General features: G+C 40.0%; 1 protein-coding gene across 8 annotated transcripts in view; it reads right to left on the minus strand.

The window, feature by feature from the left end:
* CAB39L (calcium binding protein 39 like) overlaps positions 1-23,563 on the minus strand; it is a 61,654-nt gene that overhangs the window by 23,024 nt on the left and 15,067 nt on the right. For 2 of the 8 annotated variants that reach the window (XM_040699858.2, XM_040699850.2), the window contains exons 3-6: positions 22,131-22,340; positions 20,417-20,507; positions 13,540-13,690; positions 3,712-3,876 (exon numbers count right to left, since the gene is read on the minus strand). In XM_040699858.2, the coding sequence (XP_040555792.1) occupies positions 3,712-3,876; positions 13,540-13,641 (267 nt within the window). In that variant the 5' untranslated portion in view covers positions 13,642-13,690; positions 20,417-20,507; positions 22,131-22,340. Of the gene's footprint in view, positions 1-3,711; positions 3,877-13,539; positions 13,691-20,416; positions 20,508-21,697; positions 21,789-22,130; positions 22,417-22,783; positions 22,820-23,563 lie in introns of those variants that run through there. The other 6 variants (XM_046941690.1, XM_015275633.4, XM_046941669.1 and 3 more) reach the window with 6 other exon arrangements.

A 23,563-nucleotide genomic window follows, 5' to 3' on the forward strand; every position in this document is an offset into this window, starting at 1 on the left:
CGTTTTAAGCCAAGGCGCAGACAGTTTCACACAGAGGGAAATTCCCTGGTTTCACCTCTACAAATAAATCATTGCTGAGTAACACAAAATATTCTTTCCTACTAGTTCCAACCCAGCTGGCTTGGAGACTCTGGGACTCAGGGAATTAAACAAGAGGATCAAATCAGACCAGGCCAGTCCATCTGCCTTTGTCTGTAGCACTTTCGACCCTTGGACACTCTTTTTGTTAAGCTAACCCTTTATAAAGATGCCACATTCTCCCCTCTCTTTACAACACCCATAACTTATGTCTGGAATCCCATGATCTCCAGTGGCTTTAGCAGTTAATCCAAAATGAAAACAATTCAGAAAGAGAAGAGCTGTTGAAAGAGGAGAGAGAAAAATGGCCAAAAAATAAGTGATTCTCTCTGCTACACCAAATTTTATATTAGTTACTTAATGTTAGGTGTACTGTTGCATTACATCCAATAGCAGCATATTCTCCAGAGACCAGTGATCGTGAGAGAAGTTGGTCTCTCTGGATTCTTTTCAGACAAATGGAGGTAGATAGGAGGAAACCAAGGCAGACTTCTCTCATCATCAGACAACCATAAAAATTGCAGGAATACTTCTGCAGTGCTTTTCACTTGGATCTGCAATTCAGTTTGCCTTATAATGAAATACATATGACAACTGGTACACATGATAAGGCAGCAGAGAGAGAAGGCCAGAGCAAAAAAAAAAAAAAAAAAAAAAAAAACAACTCAAAAGATGCCATCATATAAGTAACAAACATATATATATATGCACATATATACACACACTGTAATTTAGCTCCTATCCCAAGATGAAGTAAGGGAAAACTTCCCATGTCACCGGTCTCCTTTATGGATTTTATAGCTTGTGAGCCTTTGGGCTTACATACAGTTAGTAACATCATTTTTTTAAAAAATTGACTCTTCTGGAATGCACAATTGCCCCAGTTCTTCAAAGTTCAACAACGAAGTTCATGTTCCAAATTTTCAAAGACAGAGTCTGATCTTGATTCCTTGATTTATTTTCAATAAATGTGTGACAGAGGTATGCAAGGACATGACAACATCCCCTAAGCATGTGTAGGCACTCCATACTTACTGCATTTATTGGCAGATGAAACACAAATGAAATCAGACTTCAGCAAAAGGCAGAGCACAAACTAAGTGGGAGTACTAACCCTGATCCCTCTCCTCTGAATAGCCGTTGAGGTTCATTAAGTCTTCAAAGATTTCAAAGATAAGTGCAAATACACCAAAATTAAGTTCGAACTGACCAGTAGGTTGAACAATTTTGGATACAGTGTGGGGTAGTGAGGAGGAGAAAGGGAAAGGGAAGGGGAAAGGGAGGAGAAAGGGACAAAACGAAGTAATTCACATAGAGATTATCTCCTTCAGAAATCAGATTTTCAAGTAATTTATTACTTTGATTTCTACCGTAACATACAGAGCAGAAAACTAATTTGCATGTTCATAAGTGATAAAATTGACTGCTTAACAAAGAAACCTAAATGACAACAATGAACAAAAATATAAGAAAATGTAAGCAGAAAAGCTGATAAACTGAAGAAATTTATGGGGACATGAAGACAAAGCAGTATATTGCCTTACTGCCTTCTTTTTCAAAGTCATTTCATTTCTACTGATTTCTGAAGAATATTTTGATAGTTCTACTAAATGATTGAAAAAGCTTTATCATTTACAATGAACCTTGGAATTGTTTGTAATAACATCAATTCAGCAATGCATTTCATATTTCATTCATTGCTTGTGTTTAAAGGTCGTGGATTCAATATCACAGAATCAATCACAGAATGGCTTGGGTTGCAAGGGACCTTAAGGCCCACCCAGTTCCAACCCTTGCAGTGGGCAGTGCCATCCAGCAGCTCAGGCTGCCCCGGGCTCCATCCAACCTGGTCTCGAGCACCTCCAGGGATGGGGCACCCACAGGTTCTCTGGGCACCTGTGCCAGTGCCTCACTGCCTTCTGAGTAAAGAATTTCTGCCTAACACTGAACCTAAATCCCGCTTCTTTCAGTTTAAAGCCATTCTTCCTTATCTTATCACTATCTGCCTGTGTAAAAAGTCAGTCTCCCTTCTGTTTATAAGCTCCCTTTTAAGTACTGGAAGGAAACATGATGACAGAATTTTTTTGTCCTAACAAAAGCCATACAGACCGTCAAGAAACTGAAACAACCCACCAGTTTCCCTTCTGTGGTGTACTTGCTAACAGTATCTTTTCTTAAGAAAAGCTTATAAATATAAAACACGTGATTGTAGGGTAATGGTTTATGTGATTTTTTTTTTTTTTTGTACTTAAGACATTTAATAGTTACCAGGGGGAGATGACAACTGAAAAGATCTGAAGAAATTCTAGAGTTAAAGTCTCCTGAACTCAAGATGTGAAGAGTGAGAGAACTCCAGTAACAAGAACCTTTTCAAAAACTAATAGAAAATCCATCAGTCCCTTGAGTACTGGCTTTACTGGGGTCAGGAAGAAGTGGGGACAAAAGCAAACATAAGTCCCACCGTCCCTCCTTTCAATTCATTTTCAAAATGGAAAGAAAAGCGAAGAAACAACACATGGCTTCAGTAGTGGGATAAATCGTCCATAAGAAAGAAAGTCCCACAGAACGTGACTCTGAGAGCATCAGGCAGTTTCTCCAGGGAGCTGATGTTTAAATTCAGCAGCCACCCTGCCCTACACACTGGGTACTGGCTTCAGACCTCAACAGAAGAGGTTTGATTCCTAGGAACCAGGGCTATCAATCCTGGGAAACACTCAGGCAATTCTAATGATTCTTTAGTGCCAGAGAACAACAGAAGCTGTAAGACTAATAACAGAAGTCCCTGGAGAACTGCATCCCAGCTGGCCTTAGACCACAGGAATACTGTAATGTCCTGTCAGTTATGAAGCTTCTTCCCAGTCCCCACCAGCTAAAGCTCAATTTAAAAGGGCTTATATTTATTCTGAATTGCCGTCATCTGTTTTACCAAAACTTGCTTTCTCCTTAATTATATGGAAGTGCAGTTAATATAGTTCTACTAAGTCCTTGTCTTCAGTAACAAAACTAGTAATGAGTTCAATGGGCTATATAATCACATAATACTTATTTATATTAACTTTTTTTTTTTCTGCTGGGAAGAGAACTACATTCATTTCTTCTTTAATCCAAAAAATTAAGTGGGAGCAAACCCATTTATTTTGCCACCTGCTGCCAGTTTTTAATACCTTTTTCAATACCTTTCCTCTCAACTAAACCATCCTAATTTTTGCAGGTTTTTTTTCATAAGAGATTGACCCACGCTTATAATTATTTTCATTCCTCATCACTGAATCCCTTCTAAATCAAATATACACTTCAGAGGCAGTGGTGGTTCTGGTTGCAGCGTCCCAGAGAGGTTAAACACTGTGTCTGGCAAGGTCATAATCAGTATTGTCAGCATCATTTCCTATCTTGTTTGGATACACATTACAACATTTCTCGTGTTTAAGAAAATAAAGAAGTTAAATCAAATGCACTGCACTTACTTCCAGTACACAAGAACATGTGCCAGTATACTGACTAATCTACAACAGTTACCTTCTTCAGCACATGAAAAATGGTGCAAATGTGAGTTAAGTGCAATAACAGTCTTTACACATATACAGACAACACCGAGCTCAGGGAGATAAAAAAGGTCTAAGCACACTGACCTACCTCAAAATCTATGAGCTGCAGGTTGGCAATAAGTGTCACTAGAAGGCCACTGTTGTACAATTCTTGTGCCAGCTGAGCCACTACTTCTGTCGGTGGCTCCTTGTCTGTGGTCCCACACAGAATTTCCTTCATTGCTTGCAGAGATTTTGACACTTCCTCTGATGCCTGTTGACCAACAAATAAGGTTAAAATGAGATGTGAGGTATCATGTCCATGGTTCAAAGGCAAACACCCATTTTTCACAGTGAGGTAGCTCTGCCCTCACACCCTCCACCTTTCCATCCTGGATACACGAAGACTCTTTGCAGTAAAGGCCTTATTTGTGTGTGTGTGTCTGCTTTAAATCCTGCCTGCTCTAGCCATTGGGCTGTGCAGGCAGCAGCTCTTTCTGGGTCAGGGTATATTTAATACACTCACAACCAGCAGATAGTGCACATATAAGGCTGGCTGGATTTTTTTGGCCAGGCATGGGAAGCAAGTAAAGGAGAGTTCTGAAAGTACAAACAGTGAAGGATTCCGAAACTAGGTCAGTATTTTACATCTATGTTGCAAAACACTTATTTGAAATGAGTGTTTCATTAGCTTAACAGGAAAAAAAAAAAAAAAACATGAAGACACACACATAAAAAACCTCAGAGTCATTTGTAAAAGCCAACTGGGCATTAATGGATGTTCAAATCCAGATCGATAATTTCAGTACGTCTCTCACGTAAAGCGAAAGGGAAAATGTCATGCTTCCAAATGTCACCACATCAATCTACGTAACATAACCCCACAGTGCTCAGGAGAGACATCTCTCCAGTGCTGCTGATCTCCCAGCACTTCAGTACTGATTTTATTCACATTAGTACAAACCAAGAAAAAGCCACCTTCACATCACACCAACCTGGATCACTCAAGCATCCATTTTGCACAGCATAAAGGTGTGTTCTACCCCAGTCCATTTGTAGCTCTTCACAGTTTTCTTCTAGTTTAGACAGGCCAGCATGAGTGGCATGTAAATTAGTATGAGTGTGATAACTTTAACCACAGCAGAAGTCTTTTTGTTCCTTATTGCAGCACAGTAAAAGAGCCTATTTTTATCTCAAACGTTAGTGGTATCTCACTAGAGATATCCCACAGAGTACAGATGGGATTAACAACAGGGGTGCTATCTTGTAAACTAAAGCTCTAAATCTTTATGAGAGCTGTGCAAATATTTTCATATCAAAGGAAAACTCATACGTTTTTGGCTTTTCACCAGCTCTGCTTGGTAGGGTGTGAATATCTCTGGCATTCTAGGGTTAGAAAAATTAATACCTTTCCTTTAAAGTATGAGCCTTTTCTAATCTATAGAAAACTGCCTGCAAGACAGCTTTACATTTAGTCCTCAAAAAAGAGGGCAAAAAGTGTTGAAGGAGAAAGCAAAGACAGAACATTGTAGTGGTGATGGGCACAATTGCTCCCACAGCTGTATTTCTCTAACGTAGCAGTATTCCCACCCTCTCTCTTTGCTTTTATACATACAGTGTACTTTTTGTGTTTGACTTCCTCCCTCTATATCCTCCAGATACTCAGTGGTTTGACATTAAACCCTCTAACAAAAGTTATTCCTGGTCAAATGTAAGGGCCGCTCTTCTACTTCTAACCCTCGTAATCAATCTGTAGGAAAAACATAATCCCAAACAGATTTGTAAATTAACAGCCACTTCTAGTCTCCTCTTTGACATTTCTACTTAATCTTATGGCATTTTTAGAATAATATCCTGTGTCTGTGATGGAAACGTGCTTGAGATTCAGCAGAAAAAGTCATTCCAAGATCCAAAGATCCAAGATTTGTCCAAAACAAACAACAAAGCCAAACATATTCACTCAATACATGGAAAATAAAAGATAAGAGAAACACAGCTACAGAACTTTTCCTAAGAAGCCAGACTGACTTGAAATGTAAGTCTTTGGATTAGTCTACTAACCTTACTGGACTACCTTACGGACAATAGTCTTAGAGATGGAGAACTGACAGAATAGATAAGATCACATCACTTTCCTGACTTAAATTATAAATGTGTTCAACCTCCCTTATTTATGAAGTTGTGATTTTGTCAGCACTAATCAAGAGTTTCAACAGTGAAAGCTAGAAACTTGATGGATTGAAGATTCTTGGTCTTAAGCCTGCTTTTCTGGTAGAACAAAATCTTGTCATTGCAACTTAATAGGATCATAACACAAAGAAAGAAGTCCATGAAGAAATTATCCGCTGAAATTCTGTGTGAAAAAATCCTCCCTCTCCTTCTTCCCTCAAGTCTTCAAGACTTTCTCTCATATCTCCAGCTTAATATAAACCTGAAGACCAGCTGACTTTGTGGCAGAGATTCACTCTTCATTTCACTATGGGTAACACTACTACGCCTGTACTGAAATAGTTCATTATGAAACATCTTGATCTTCCTACCCCACAGAGCAAATACTAGATTCTTCCATCTACCTCACTTAGCCAGGTCTAAATGACAGTGTCATTGTTTTATTGAGTCTTTTGGATTGATCGCTACAGGAGGGCCAAAGCACATACCAATGTTCTTAGGATAGCAATTTAATAGGCTTAAAACAGCTGGGAATGGTGCCTAAACAGTTACCTTTTTTCTCTGCATTCCAGAGTTATACAAAACAGTGCAATAAGGAGTGCCTTGGTTTTTTCATTAAAGGATTACAAAGAAATCCTAAAGGTCTTAATTTTTTTTCTGTTCTTGTAAAATCTTCCAAACATGGAAGGTTACAATAAAGATCTTATCTGTCGTTCATGCAGAAAGCTGAACTTTTATTTCTGTAACTGCCCTATTTTGGATTTTCCATATTCACACAGTAAGCTGCCTTATTTGCAACACTGCTTGTGCATGATATAGCAAACCAAAGCAAATCTTCTGCTCCAGAAATAAACAATCCACAAAGGTAGTTTTTGAAAAATCCCATTGCAGATCACGGTGGTATTTTAACTAGAGTCAGTAACTTCAACCACTTCAACTTCCAGACTTCCAATAGGCTTAATAAAAATTATCTCTACTTACAAACCTTTCCTTCTTCTTAGCTACTCACATCAATTATATATTTATCTTAAAAAGACCATTTCTAACCCAGACCTATTACACTTGTCTAAGAGGCAGACAGATGAATCTGCTGTTAAACATGGAGATTCATTACATCTTTTTACACTCCTTCAAGGAAGACTACAAAAACTGTAAGGGAAAAAAATATATCAGGCCATGAATTAATTGACAGTCTAAGCTCCTCTACCTGAACTTCAACTTTCAAAGCTTTCAATGGCTTCTCTTCCCGCTATGCTATCTGTGCTTTACAGACAGGTTGGAGAATTCATACATATGTTCCAGGTCAGAAAGGCTTATTCTTACTTCTATTCATCCAGAGATTCAACATAACATTTATGACCAACTGTAATGATAAGAAAAAAAAAAAAAGCTCCCATGAACTTTTTCTACCTTTCCAAACCCAGATACTAAATATACATAATAAAATACAGGATGCCTGTCATTTGACATACGCATCAGGAAATTCCCAACTGTCCACAAAAGCATAGCAAATAGGATCTCAGAGCTTCTATTTACCTACCTATTGTATTTCCAGGGCAAAAACTGCCTTCCTAACCTGTTGCAGTCTTACACAGCAGCACACAGGAACATGAAAAGACACCTGCCAGTGTGATACAAGATATTACCACATGCCATTCAGTAAGCTTCCAGTGTTCCATGACATAAATCAGAATCAGAAGTGTAAGGCCCCTAGGTTTAGTTCTGTCTCCTCTACCTTACAGCTCTGTTAAAACAATATTCTCTGTGTGTGAATCAAAATAGTTTTTCCTTAATAGTGCCAACACAACTCGCTCTAAATGCAACTCTTAAGAAGAGCCATTAGTAGAATTTGAATCCAGCATCTTAAGGAACATCCCAACTGACTTATTCGTGGTGCAATTTCATGCTAAAAGGATATACAGGAACAAATTGTGGACTTCAGCAGAATGTTTTGGATTGGGAAGCAGACCCCTTAACATTTAGCCAAATATTATGGCCCATTACCCAAGGAGGTTGGCAAGGACAATCTAGCAAAGCAGGCACAATAATTAAACTTCTAAAAGGCGGTACGATTACCTGGAAGAGATAGAGGTGCCCCACCTGGACATAAATTCCTTTCCCACTATTAATCCTGCACTCAAGGCAGAAACAAAGATTGTAAGATGCTTAAAAATGGAAAAGCAACCAGGAGTGACAAGCTTCAAACACTTGGCACCAGCACCTGATAATATCTGGAGTTTCTCCCACCTCTAGAGCAATAACAGGCCTCAGCAGAACTGGGAGGCTGAAACAGGAAACTTTCCACAAAATCCCTGGGCATGTGAGTTTTGTGCCGAGTTAGAAGGAAGGGGTGCCAAACCTTTCTCATTTTATTTGCTTGGTTTCAGTGTACAGCAATGAAGTCAAAGGTAATTTTGCAACTGACTTTGGCAGCTGCAGAATTGAGTCCACAGGTATTAGCATTTGCAATAGTCGCACAAGCATTCTTCCACAAAAATGCACATCCTGTCCTTCGCATGTACCTCATCTTACATAGAGGACCCCTGTTGCTCTATCAGCATGGGAGCAAGATGAACAGGGTCTGATAAAGGCTTCATTGGTGCTAAGCAAGAAAGCAAGATTTACTGTTAAAAAAAAGCATTATGAAAATCCTAAAGACTTTTAATTGTAGCTTTATTAAAATGCTGCTCTCCTGACCCTTTTGAACAGCACCAAATGTGTTACAGCAGACCAAGATGAAACAGAGGTCCGATTACAGTGACCTACCTGAACAAGCAGCTTTGTTGGATATATTTAAGAGAAAGGGGAAGAAGTTAGATGCGTTGAGTTATTTTACATCTAGCTTAAGTATATTTTGAACACCAGTTGAAGATGCTGCAGCCTGTGGTTCTGTCTGTCAGAAAAACATCCCACATGAAGCCCAGGTCGGCTCTATCATGGTTGCAGGTTCCATGACAAACCTAAGGTTTGGACGAGGCTCTGCCAAAACCTGCAAATCTTTAAGCCCATCCAGGCCAAGCGCAGAGACAGCTTAGGCCAAGTTCCACCCAACCCAACCTCCGTTTGGTATTCTCAATTAAAAACATGGGGCATTCTGAAAGCTTGTCTTGCACCGTGGGTTCAGAAATGTTACCAAACCTGTAGGCTCCACAGATGGCACTGAGTCATGGGTGCCACACCCCAGCATGTTTGGTTAGCAGCAGGAGGGTGATGAACTCAAGGATGTGCCTCAGGGACATACTGTGTGCATCCTGAACTGCTTTGTGCTGCCCAGACCCCGTGGCTTCAAGGAGACAGGATGTCACCTCCTTTCTTTGTGAGATGGGTCAGGCATCCGTTCCACTAATGTTATTTTACAATATCCATCCACAAAACACACAATGGTATCACTGGTCATAAACGAACGAGTATGATAAGCCCGTCACATGCTGTCTTTCCTCAGGTTCAATGAATCTCCTGCCCACTGTATTGCTCTCGGGGTTTCTCTTCCATTCTCCTCATCTATGCATATCCCTCCGAGAGGTACAGAAGTCTGCACCAAAAAGCAGGAAGAGGTGCTCTGAAGGCTTCCTTTCCTACACTGCTAAAAATTTCTACTTAATTCCTGAATTAGTATTACTCATTAAATGCAAGCATATTTTTGTTCTACATGACTGAGATTAACTTTATAGAATTCTGTAATAAAACATAATTAATTCAGGCTCACTACAGAGCCCGAATATGATCTCAGCAACTGCACGTGTCACAAGAACCCTCTTACTTATTGTGGATGTTGGAAAGGAGGAGGATGCTTGATAAGGAAGGCTTCAGTTCACTTTCCAGCTGTCTTACTCTACTTAATCCTGTAATTCTTACATCTGTTTTTCCATTGCTGCACTATCTTCTTCTAAGTAGACATTATTTTAAAAAAAAATGGGACAGAAAAAGAAGGTGTTAGAGCACTTCAGAAGAGGAACCACGTGTGGTAGCAGTTCTCAACCTGTGCTCTATCAGCCTTCACAACATAGCTTAGAAAACTGCAAGGCTTTAAACCCACATGCAAGCAAGCAAAAATAAAACGTCCGTAAAATAAAAAGGAATTAGCATTCAATCTTAGTCTGTTTTTCAGTTGGAAATGTTTAAAAAGCATTATGGCAGCACTGCACACATTAATGGTTTTATATATATATACATATATATGTAAAGGAACTGGGTCAAATTCAATCCTTATCTAAGAAAACAGATGCTAGTGCAGTCAGTATTTCAGTCAAAGCCTGAATGGGCCCTATCCTATGACTAACAAAAAGTATTAAAAAAAAGAGTGAAAACTTCTGCATATCATGCATACATGGAATTGTATCTCAGAGAAGATGTATACTTGCCTTTATACTTGCAAGTGACTTCCCTTCATCCTATCTATCAAGCTGTATCTTCCCTCTTCCTGCCATTATTCAAATTAGTCTTCATTGGTTTGTTGTTAAAGTCCCACTACCTGAGTGCTGCTTAGCTTGAGATGAATTATCCTATTTTTCATTATTTAAAAGTAGTCCCTCTGAAGCCCAGATGGGTTACAAGAGGCTGCATCCAAACTCCCAACCTTGCACTGCCCCAGCTGCCCATTATCATCTCGTACCTAAGATTCTCAGCTCAGGAAAGGAAAGGAAATGAGGAGGATCTCCCTCAGGTTTGCAGTTATTCAGGCTTTGCCACTCTTCTCTGCCAATTCTGAGTGTATTAGCAGCTTTTAGTTGTCTCAGCCCACATGCCACATTTGCTGTACTACAATGACAGCTAAACTGTCACAAGATAAGCCTTGTTTAAGCATCTGAGGCAAGTTCTAGTTGGAAGGGATTTCACAAGCACACAAAATCAGAGATACTGTCAGGGGTGCTCCTACAAGTCCTGGGAACCCCAATTTTACAACAAGATACAACAGCTGTCCAATTCACATGACTGGTAACAAGGAGACAGAAATATGAAAGAAATGGAAGAGTCCTGACCCACAAACATCCACACTCACTGTACCCCACAGGGTCCAAAGCTCTTGGGCAGCTCTGGGAAATCAATGATCTGTGGCTCTTGCAGGGGACAGTGCTCTGGGCCCTTCCATGAAAGTGTAACACATTTTATCTCCCTTTGGAACACAAATCAGAGATTAATTTCTATATCTTGCAAGTCTCTGCAGAACACAGAGTGCAATACTGTACTTTATCTTCCCTTGCTTTTTTCATTAAATTTCTATAATCATAGTCATGAAAAAAACCAACACATTATTCATTAGTATAGTCTGAGCAAATTTCAAAAACTTACGCATCATTGAAGGCGCCACCATTACCTCCTCTCCTCCAATTCAAAGCACAACTAACATTCAGACACAAGTCCACTGAGCCACAAAGCCTGCATATTTAATAAGGGACACAATGGTGACTGCTTTAGCAAGAATTATTCTCCTTACCCATTTTAAATGTATCACTGTCACAGGTACGGAAGATATTTCCCTATGATCTACCTTTCTGAACTCAGGACCATTAACTAGGCTTCTTTCTTTAGCAGGCAGGATGGATGGGGTCCTGGGCAAGCTGACCTAGCACCAAATCTGGAGGTTGGTGGCCCTGCCTGTGGCAGGGGGTTGAAACTTGAAGATCCTTGAGGTCCCTTCCAACCCAAGCCATTCTATGATTCTATTTCAGAGCAGCTCAGTGCAACACTTCAGATGAATGGTAGCACTACTTATCTTCCCCTCCAAAGTGAGAAAGGCCCTTTGTGTTTCCTCTGTATCTGAGTGCAAGGTCCTGATTCAACAAGCCATGTAAGCATATGTGTAAATGCTGTCCAATACAGTACTGCTTTCTTGACTTCCTGCCTTGATGCTGAAGAGATTGCTTTGTCCTCTTTCCTCCTCCAGTAACTCTCATTAACCCCATTTACAACAGCAACAGCCTCCATACAAAAATGATAAACTGTGTCAGAGTACTGAAATGTAGCCTCCTTGCCTGCTAACCTAGAGAAAAATGATGTGTACACAGCATGGGGGGGAGATATGGGCAGCCCACCGTCCTGGCCATGGGCAGCCATGTGTAAAGGCACAACCAGGTAGTGAGGCATGCAGGCTGAAAACAGTGTGGACTTGTGAATTAGGATAGTCCACATTAATATAATACACAGAATTCACAGTTGAGGAGAGTCTGCCAGATTAGGGCTTTTAGATTTTTTTAAATGGCCTATCTGTATTCCATTCAATCAAATGTAAAGTAAGCCACCGTTGTTAGAAAACTCACAAGCTGCTTCCATCCTAATCAGCTGGGGAAAATCTCCCATATCTTTTGCTTTGTGAGGAAAACACACACCAGCTGTTAGGACTTCAATGAACAATTTACACTGAGTTCTCCATTTTCTTGGAAGTCTGAATTTCTGCTACTTTGTCGCTGACATCCAATTAAACAAAACAGCTCAAAGCCAAAAATCCTCAAAAGCACAACTTGGAGGATTCATGCTGCAAAGGAAACAAACAAACAACAACAACAACAAAACAAGTCTAGAGGTTCTGCTTTGAATGCCTGCTTTAATCAGGTTCTGAAGGATGAAGTCAGCTGGGGAGCACAGACACTGCTGACTGACTTATTTATTTAAGTTTTAGCTCAGAGTCAAATTCTCTTAGTGCTTTACAGTTAACTGAAGGTATTTCAGCTTGAGACATCAAATACCAGAGGCCTCACTGAAATTCACGTGATTGATGTTACATAATATACTGAGCTACTTGCTTTGAACCAAAAAGTTTCCAGAGAATTTCACTTGGACGCAATGCAACTGTGCTTACCTTTTGGTTTTAGTTCATTCTAATGCAAACTCCTGCTCAAAGTGGGAGAAGCACAATGTGCAAATACGACAGTTAGCTGCACAAGTACTGTGTTAGTTCTGTTTCACTGTCACTCAGTTCTAACCTGAAATTAGGTTGTTAATGAAAATTGTTGTCTATGTTGTTGTGTGGCTTCTTAACTGGTTGCTAGAAGAGCAGTGAAAGTAACTCAGGTCAGTGTCACAGAGTTAAAGGAGAGTAATAATATTAGCAAAAATCTAGCACTACAATTAGAAGATGAAGTAGCAGAGCATGTTTAAGAAACACACACCAAAGTTTAGAAAAGACTGACACAGTAAGACTGCATATATATGTAAATACATACGGGTTTGATGCTTTATATGAATGACATTTATCAGAAATAAGTTTTGCTCTCTGGGTAGCTACGCATTAATTAGCAGTCTCATTTGTTATTCCCCTAGATCAATTAACAGTAGAACAGCTTTTAAATAGTCTTTTATGTTGTTTTGTTAGATACATTCCTATTAAAAGTAGATCAACCCTCATTTTGGATGAGGCTCCTGGACCTCAACATTTTCTTTCTGACCCCCAGATGAGGAAGAAGTTCTTTACTGTGAGAGTGGTGAGACACTGAACAGGTTGCCCAGAGAGGCTGTGGATGCCCCCTCCCTGGAAGCATTCAAGGCCAGGCTGGATGGGGCTTTGAGCAACCTGGTCTAGAGGGAGGTGTCCCTGCCTATAGAGCAGGGGTGATCTTAGGGGTCCCTTCTAACCCAAACAACTCTATGATTCTATCTGTTGTCCTTCACTTAGAAAATGCTCACTGATTTTAGTAGAACTGTTCAAACATAAAGCTACTTATGCGTGCAAGTGCAGTAATCAGGGCAGTGAGTGAACACAATTTCACTCCCTTTATTCTGCCGTTTCCCCACCATAAAAACCTTATCAGTCTTCCACAACATTACCTCATACCTTGTCTGTTTTTTTTTCTTGTTTTTCCAATATGGCCATGTTTTCCTTCAGAATTTTCACAATCTCAGCAGGATTTTTGTGCGATTTACTAAATAAAGGCATGGTTTTTTTCTTCACCTGGATTTTTTCTTTCAGTGTAGAAGAGGAATGCCTAAATCAAATGAGAAAAAAAGTAGTTTTTAAGGTCTCTAGAAAAATGCAATAAAAATACAAAAAGACATTATGAACAAGAGAGGGTTATGACTCGGGCACTGTATTCTACTTCAGTTAAGCACTAGACATTCTCACATACACTTGATTTCAAGTTCATCTGAAATTGAATAGCCACCGATAGCGTGTGGAAAGCAACAACTCAGCACCTGTACAGAAGCTGGATACTTCCTAAAGCTTTAAACATACACTTCAGTGCATCAGTTGCATCTGTATGCATATGTCAAACATTTTATCAATTAGTACCTTGCAGGTTCCACTAAATTTCTGATATTGGTTTCATAAAACTTTTACCAGTTCCACAGTGATGCAGAGTAACTAACTTTAGGCTCTTGCATTCCAGAAGCATCCTTTGTTTAAAACAGTGCACAATAAAGACCCAGCTCATCAGCCATCACGCATTCTTCTTCAGCTGCTTTTCTTTTTCAGTCTAGAGGGTCTTAATATGACTTAGGCTAACTCCTTACGTCTGACAGACTTCAAGAATCCATCAGAACCTGTGTGGATCAGATCTCACTTATGTAAAAACACTGTGTGAATTAAATCTGAAACAGAGTATTATGCCTGAATGTGGACATAAATGTTTTCATGACATTTAAATGAAAGATCGAGCATTTCAGTGAAAATATGTTTGCTTCTTTAATTTAGACATTCCTTCTCTGTATGGCTGGAAAGGCAAATATCAAGTCACTGTATTTATACACGAAAGAAACCAAATAGCTCAGTTTGTGATCCTATAAACCATTAAGTTGCAAACTCCCATGGGTTTTACTGAGAGTCTGATACAAAGACCTACTGAAGTCAACAGAAAGACTAAGGATGGGAATGCACTCTTGTTAAGGCAAGTAACACTTTATAGGGAGAGTACAGCACCACTCTGCATCCCAGCTTGTACAACCCAGAGAGGGAAGAAGAAAAAGCAAGAATATTTTTCATCTCTTTCCACAACAAAAGGCAACCGTCATCACCAACTCTCCTCACACATATTTAACACATTAGCACAGCACAAATATATAAACAAATCACTTCCACTTCCTTGTTCCTTTTCAACTCATATAATTTAAAAAAAAAAAAAGCTTTATACAACATGTTTTAAAGGGGAGAATTAAATGAGGGCAATATATGATATAAAAATCATAATAGCATTGTGTCATGCTTTTTCCCCCATAGTCCCAACCAACACCTCTCATGTTTTGTTGTTCCTGGTGAAAACCTGCAGAGTCCATCAGAAGGTATGATGCCACTTGTGCCATACATCCCTATATTAATAACCCCAAAACACCCTATGGAACTAATGCTCAGATTACATATGTATTGTAATACAAATATAAATAGCAATCACATAAATTGTCAAGGACAAAATTCAAACAAGAGAGGAATATTTAAAACAAAACAAAACAAAAAGCAGCTATTCAGATTCTGTCCTAACATCTTAAAATATTTCAAAATATTTGCAGATTATCTTTATAAGAACAGCTTCTGTGACACAAAGGAAACATTCAAACCAGAAGTTCCTTAATAATGTCAAGAGTAGATGAATTTGTCGGTAGCTTCTCACTTGTTGCTAGGTCAGTTTTACAGAAATATTTTCATGTTCAAGTTCTGAAAGCTCTCCTCCTTCTGATTTCCATTTACAAGCTCCTCATGACTTGGTTCAAACTAATTTTCATTTCTGCAGTTTTGGCTACATAACCTTCAATACTTGGCTGAGCTCTCAACGAAGGAGTCAAAATGAGCGCTCAGTGCTGCTCCCATGGAGCTCAAAACTGTGATTTTTGGCAGCACCCTCTGACTAGCAACAGAGCAGAGTCACACCTCAACTTGCCAACGTGCAAGACTGAATACTGGGTATACTCATGACTAACTCATTTGGGAATGCTCAGCTATACACAAGCACTGGGAAAGGCTGGGCCTCTCATCACTTAGCTTACTTCATCTTACAGGCAAAGGCAGTATTATACAACACATTTGTTTGAAAGCTGCTAGCAAGCACCAAGCACCCTGTAAGCTCACAGAGTCTGCAATTAGCTTAGTACTTCAGAACACACAAAAGGGACTGATTCTGCACATTTTTATTATTTGTAAAGACAAAGCATGAGTATGTGAAGATCTGAGAGAGACATCTGGGGAGCAGAACCTTAACTGGCAGGATGCATTTTAGAAAAAATACCATCAAGGTGTGGTAGGGTTGCTCAGATTGCCACAGATATTTTTTCATCTTCCCCTTTTAGAGGTCACTACACAAGGAAAAGCAAAGGGGGAGATAATCTGATTGTTACATTGAAGCAGTCATGAGTTAAAAATTATGAGTCTTAAAAAATAAACCTACTTTTCTAAGTGACATATTGCTGTGAGCTACAGGTATGCTTCCTCTCAAAGAAGTAGCTTACATAGCTGTCTAGAGTATATTGTAGGTAAATAATAACTAATTTTGCTACAGTCCAGTAACCCAGCTAGCACTTTTCCTCTGTACAGTTCATCTTATCACTGAGACACCACAGTAATGCTGAGTGGTAAGTGAGCATTTCTCTTCACTTCATACCCTACCACTGCTCTGATCACAATGGCAAAAACAGCTTGATAATGTGGCAGGAAGGGACTCAAGAGACTGTTTAGTTCATCCCCCTTCTGAGCAGACACGTTTCTGTTTCACTTCATTTATCAGTCTTACACACAAAGCAAAGCATCCACTGTATATGGAGGGAAATACGGAGAAAAAGGGGAATAATGGCCATTAAAAGAGTCCCAGATGCGCATCAAAGACCTCTCTTAACTTTAGGACATGTTCTTTAACCCATCAACATCTGGAAATAGATGATGCATCACTTAGATAATACTGGCAACTGCAGGTTACAGTCGTATTCAAGACCATTTTGCTTTTCCATGTTGGAGTGCCCTAGGGGGCATGCACTATTCACAGATACAGACAGAAGCAAGAGGTGGTAAAATCACTTTGCCAAGATTTGGAAGCTGTACCACTTGGTCTTAATACTGACTGTTCCATGGGGCACACTGCAAAACAAGACTCCCTTCCTTCAGATTTGTTTCTCCTGAGTGGATTCTCTAGCACCTATAAAAGAATGAGCTCTGGCTAAGGCTGTATCCATAGCTGCAACACTTCTGCCCCGTCCTCCTCTTTCTATCAGCTCTCTGCTCTTTAACCTTTAATTTGAAGCTTTTTTCTTCAGTGGAGGCACTAATCTGGTTTAAATTCCCTATTCACTTCATGACTTATTTTCACTTCGCTTTTTTTCAGAACTCAGTATTTCCAATATATCTAGCCCTCTGTTAAAGTTGCTTGAAAGTGGTTAGCAAGCTCAGAAGTTACTTTGGGAAGATAAGTAGGATGAGAGATGGATGGTGTGACCATGAAAAGCTTTGTTTCTTAAAGCAATCAGTCTGAAAATAATTGAAACACAAACATGAATGAGAACCAAAAAGAATGCAATAAAGGCTTATCAGAGGTAGCTCATTCTACAATATCTTATTAATGAAGTACAAGGCAAAGAAAATACAGTAGATCCTACACATCTGACATGAAAGGATATTGAATTGAATATTAAAAAAAAAATAAACTAGCCAAAGGAAAATTACCATGTAAGTGGAGACTGATCCTCTGAGAGGGCAATAGCAATTTTGCAAGAGGACCTTATTTAGAGAGGTGCAGGAATTGAGGCCCTACCAAAAAAATGTGATGACTCAAAATAGGAAGACATCATCAATACCAAAGGGACTGGAATACCACTGCTGAGAAACCAGACAGCCTGTAGGACTGGAAAAATAAAAATGGAATAAAAACTAAAAGTAGAAAGTATCAGACAACATACAGCAGAAGGACAGATGAATATCTGCTTCAAGATGTCTACCCTGAGAAATGACAGCTACCTGGTCACTACACTCGTATTTTACAGATGAGATAAAGACAAATACAAATCTGTGATGAATTAAAAAGTAATCTCCAGTAGAAATACAAAGGCATTTATGCTTCTGTGCAAAGTTTTGACGAAACCTCATGTGGAATACTGTACACAAGTGAACATCCAAGCCAAATAAAACCAGAGTAAGCTTAGAAGAAAAATACAGGGAAACCCAAGAAGTTATTTCAGCCAAAATAATAATGATAATGTACTATTCGTACACAAGCAAATGACTGTAAACTGCCAGTGAATAAACTAAAGCTAAAAATGTATAGGTTTCTAACCATTGGAGCTTTGAGATTTTGAAATAACTTACTTCAACAGGCACACTACAGAGCATCTGTTCATAAATTTTTGACACTGTTGTCTGGCAGCAAGGGACCAAGCTGAATGAGCCCCTTTCTTTCCTACTTTCTAGGAAAACATTTTCCATCTAATGGTTATTCAGCAGCGTATGTTTTTATAACATCAAAAATGCATTGTAGTCATTTGTGAATTCCTAATAGGGAAAAGCCAACTAATAAAACATCAGTTGGGATGATGTTTCATCAGTACTCTTGTGAGAAGCTTACAAGGTGAACGAAAGAAACATCTGTGTGTCTCACCAGCCTGATGCTCACAGCCTTTGAGAGTGCCTCTCCCATTCACAGGGGAAATGCCCTGGCAGCACCACATAAGGAATTACAGTTTCCAAAGTCCGCAGCTGCCATCAGTATAAACAGAACATTTCAGCCTTCAGTGCTGGGGAGTCCAATACTTTTTATGAGCCTTACCTTTACATAAATACTTTCAAGGAATGCTTGTTTTTGGGGGGGGAATGTGTTGATTTTATTTTAGATAAGTAACAGAAGCACCAGAAGACAATTTTAAAGCAACACTTTCTACACATCTAGCTGTATCTGTTCAAGTCTGAAAAAAAAAGAACTATTTCACATAGTCCAAAGCAGTAAATTGAATCCAGAGGCACATGAGGTTTACAAGAAGTGAGCTCTAAGGATATCCGGTAGCCTGACAGAGATAACATCCCTTTATACTCAGAACATGCCTTCCCTCGGAGGCCTCCAACTCTGCAAGTACTTAATTAAGATGGAAAACACTCTTTCAAAAATGCTGTGTGAATACTGTTACTCCCCTCCCTCTGCAAAGGGAGAAGCTGAAGCACAGAACAATGAGAACGCTTACCAAGTCCACATTAAAAAATAATAAAAAATAAATATCAGTGGCTGTGCCAGGAATGAAACCTAGATTGTTTAACACTAAAGCCTATGCTTTACCAGTCTTCAAAATCTCTCTTCTGCCAGTTTATCTGCTCACAAAGGGAATGTGCTGTTAAATAAAATCAGTGCAACTTGAGCTCTTTCAGTACAGCTATGAAGCACACTATGAGATCTAGTTCTGTTTTCAGGCACTGTCCCCAGGTTCTTTGCTCTCTATCATATACTTTCTTAAAAGATTACAGCACATCTGATCTTGTGAGAAAATGAAGGAAAAATGCAGGCAGCAACACCACTCTACTCATCAGCCAATCCCACTATAATGTGGCTCAGTCAAGTAGTTCAAAAACAAACACCTCCTGCCCACAAAGGCAAGAATGAGAGCATGTGATCCCATCAGTGCATTCTTCTCAGATGTTCCTCTAGACAAGCAATTTGCTATCCAACAGTGAATGAGTGAATGATTTCCCTCCCCTCTAGTATCTGACATTACCCTCTTCTTAGTTCCTAACCTTTATCTACTTATTTATCAGAATAAAAGTATTTCAGTAAGTTAGTATGAGTAAGACCTTCTTCTTTGGAAATAAAGGTTTCCATTCACATCAGCGTGCCTAGAAGCCATATATTTTAGGCCTGAATTAGCACACTTGCTTGGTAATTTTGCCCAATCAGTCTCTATATAATGAAAGAGATACTTTATTCTCCCTTCATGTCTTCCTCCAACAAGATTTCAGAAGGTTGTTGCAATTAGAGTCAGGAACTCAAACCAGGAAATAGAATTCTGACTTCTGATCACCTTGACAAGTCTGCACAGTCCTCTCACGTGATCCATGCTACATTTGGCAGGCATAAGGAAACAGACCTACACAAGTAATTTCTCTTGAAAATCCTCAACAAGTTACAGATTTTGCAAAGTACACTGCAAGTCAGACAATGGATTAAAAGAAGAGAGGACAGTTTTGAGGATAGGCTGAATGCTATCTGCTTCCAACAAAATTACTCTAAAAAACTCAGACATTTATGAATAAGCCTTATTCTGTTGGTTACTTGTTGCACTTCCAGTCTTGAAAGTTCCTGCTTGGTACAAAGGTGAATTAAACTTTACCTGAAACATACAAAACCTTGCAGTAATGCTTACTACTTCCACCACAAACACCATTTTTAACAGGTGGTAGGCATTGTAAAGATCACAGAAGATAGCTAGACAGGTCTGCCCTTAATGTGCCTACCCCTGTAGAATAATCATAAAATAATATTCATAATATCACATAGTTGTTCAACAGTATGAAACTGAAGGTGCTCGTGGTGATGCTCCACTGCAATGCTGTGATGGAACCTCTACAGAAGCAATCAAGGAAAGCTGTAATTTCATTTTCAGTTGGATATTTGAATGCCCATTCAGTGAAGAACAAACAAAAAAAAAAAAAAAAAAAACAAGAAACAATACAGTCTTTCAAACACTGAATGGCTGTCAGGTCATTGAGGCTGCAGTTTGATAAGCCCTTTGTTCTGTGACAGTGCCATCCTACTCCATACCTACTCACAGCCCTACACCTCCACCTCTCTTGGACTGGCGTAGCTGTTTGCTGGGCCACGTGGTGAGCCACGTCAGGGAACAAAAAACAGCCTAGTGGGGAATAAAAAAAAGGTCAGAACAAGTTTCCAGTCAGTTTCTCCACGGTCTTATGAAGACCTCAGCCAGGACAAGAGGGGAAAAAGATGATGGAAGGGGTACAGGGGGACAGAGCTGCTGAAGCAGTCACTGCAGCTCAAATGTTCATCAGCCAAACTTTTTGACTTTTTGACTTTGCTGAGTAGTGTCCTTTTATTGCAACAAATTTTGTGCTAACAGATACATTATTATAAAATATTTATTATAAAATATTGCTTGTGCACAGCAACGCCAGGTAACATTCAGGTTCTAAAACCATGCAAAAACTGCATCCCGGGTTACCACACTCAATACCTTCATCATCCATTCTTGTATCACACAGACTCTCCCACTCATGCTAACAGACTAATTAGAATTATCAGATTATTATTTTACATTGAATAAAACTAGAAAGATAAGAAACCACTGGATTTTACAGCCACTATAACCAGCAGGATTAATTAGGTAACAATATTTGGGATCCCTTTTTCCATTTGTCAACATGAAGTCTTTCAAACCTAAAAAATTAAGAATTCAAGCCTATGCCTAAATACAGTCTACAGCAAAAGTCCCATAAGCTCAGTTCTGCAGAAAGGGATCACTTAACCTATCTCTCTGAGGTACATACAATTCTAAGATAACAGCCCTTAACAGCTTTTCATTTACTTAAAGTAAAAGGGAAACCAGGCTACATTTCCATTTCTAGTAATAATAACAACCAGGAATAATGGAAACTGGTAACATAATCTAAATAACATAGGCAGCAACCAAGAGAGAACAGAACTTCTCTAAATCCATCAGTGAGGAACATTAATGCTACTTTTCTTTTTGTTCAGTATTACTGAGTTACCCCTCTATACAGCATTAATTTGACCATGTCTTCAGCAAGCCTGATGTGCTACTTTAGTAGCTTCAGAACGTATGAAAATAATTCGCTGTAGCAGTAATTTCACTTTATTGCAGTAATTATTCCAAGACAAAGTATTTGTTCATAAAAACTTCCATTAAGCTCAATGGAAGTTCTGCCTCACTAAAAACCTCCCCACAAATAGCCCGTTCCATGAAATTAGAATTTCAGGTTGACACGACCTATTGGCTATAAATAGCAAGATGGCTGATTTACATATGCAGCTTCTTGTGACAATTCACACACATGCTCATCTTACATTCATCCCTAGCAGCTCCTGAGTTTCTTATGCAAGTGGCTGTGCTCTCATTCCTCTGCATCTCGGGAGCGAGTTCGCAGCTGCAGGCAGTGAGCAGAGAGGAGCAAGAGCAATGATATATTGCAGATATTTTATTTTTGGAAACCACACTGTAAATACACCCATTTCCAGAGATATTCCATGGACACAGAGGGTTTGGTCACCGAGCCAGTCCCTTATGTAACAGAAGGCGTATTGTTTAGGATTGCCTTCTTTTAAAAGCCACTCCTGGTAACACAGTTTACAAAGCTATAAAAAGCTAACGGCGTAACTACAGAGAATAAATACATGGGCACTTTATTAGGGAAATTCTATTTCTAACTAGAAAAAGAAAGTTCTGCCCAATTACTGAACTTCATATAATTTGAAGGAGATGATGTCAGCTGGTACTTACTGCGTGCAGAAGGGTCCAGGCGCGCCTAAGCAGCACAGCGCGGCACCATGGCGAGGTGCTGAAGACAGCTCTCTGCCAGCATGGCCAGTCAGGGGGGCTTTCACTATCTCCCACGTAATGTCAGCTTTTCCTTCTTCTTGACACGTGGATGGGAAAGCAGATTCCAGAATTCAGCCTCTTGCTCTCCTTCCGCGGAGCAACTGTTACCCTCTGGAAAAGCGTGAGCAGCAATGAGCGCCTGAGCATGCACACACACACACACACTCACACACACACACGCGCACTCAGAGCAGCTGTAAATTTCCACTCCCCTTTCCCCGCAGCCAGACTCTCTCGTGTGCCAGGGGCAGTTCTGCCTCGCCTCTGAGTAGCCCCGTGGCTGGCTGTGCAATGTTCCCACCGCCCTCCCCGCTTCCCACTCCCTCGCTCCCCCCTTTGCCTCCCTCCGCGTCAGAGGATCGCGTGTAAAGCGAAAGAACACGGATGGAGCTCCGCTGAGAGATCCTCCTCGGGTTAAAGGAGGAGATGAAACAAATTTCACATTGCTGCTGTAAGTTTCCATTCCCCTCCCAAGTCTCCTGGTGCATGGGGGGCAGCTCTGACGGTCCTCGCCCCAGTCACGTGGCAGCGACTGCTGCAATTAAATTATTCACCTTGCTTTCCTGCTGAGAATGCAAATAAGGGCGCCCAACAATGGTTTGTTTTGACAAGATAAAGATAAAACCAACACGCTAACGCATGACATCTTTCAGTAGGAGGAGTCCTGCCCAGAGGAGCCGAAGTTACTGCTCTTTCCTGCCGGGCTCTGTTTCTAACATGAAGATCGGAATCGTTTTTCTCAAAACACTGTGGAAAAAAAATTAAATCTGCAGTATATTCTAAACAAAACTTCAATCTCGTGGAGGAACACATTAGCTTAAGACATCTTTACAAGGGCTACAGTGACAGGGAATAAAAAAACCCCCACGCAATTAAAATATTCTGCAATAGTCACTACCAGCTATTATGGAGTGTGCTAATAGAGCAGAATGCAATTAAGGGAATTCTTAATGCTGCATTCTTCTTTCTCAGCAGCTACTCCCCAGCAAGTGCCACACACATCAGGGCAGCCTGAGCTATAGGTTGGCGACCCTGCCCACGGCACGGGGTTGGAACTGGCTGGGCTTTAAGGTCCCTTCCAACCCAAGCGATTCTATGGTTCTACATTCAGAGGGAGGTGTGAGTGGCTGTCTGAAGCTATATCAAGAGCAGGGGAAGGAAAAATCTTTACCAGGCATCACTAGCACTGTAGGATACTGAAATCCATCCTCATACAGAGCTTGGCCAAGCTCTGGCATGGATGCGGACTGAGCGTGCATTTAAGCTGAGATCAACAGTCTGGGTGGAGATTTTACCTCTTGGGGACCTCCTGTCTCCTGCTCCATAGAACTAAG

Source organism: Gallus gallus, chromosome 1 (assembly GCF_016699485.2).
Source record: "Gallus gallus isolate bGalGal1 chromosome 1, bGalGal1.mat.broiler.GRCg7b, whole genome shotgun sequence".
NCBI lineage: Eukaryota > Metazoa > Chordata > Aves > Galliformes > Phasianidae > Gallus > Gallus gallus.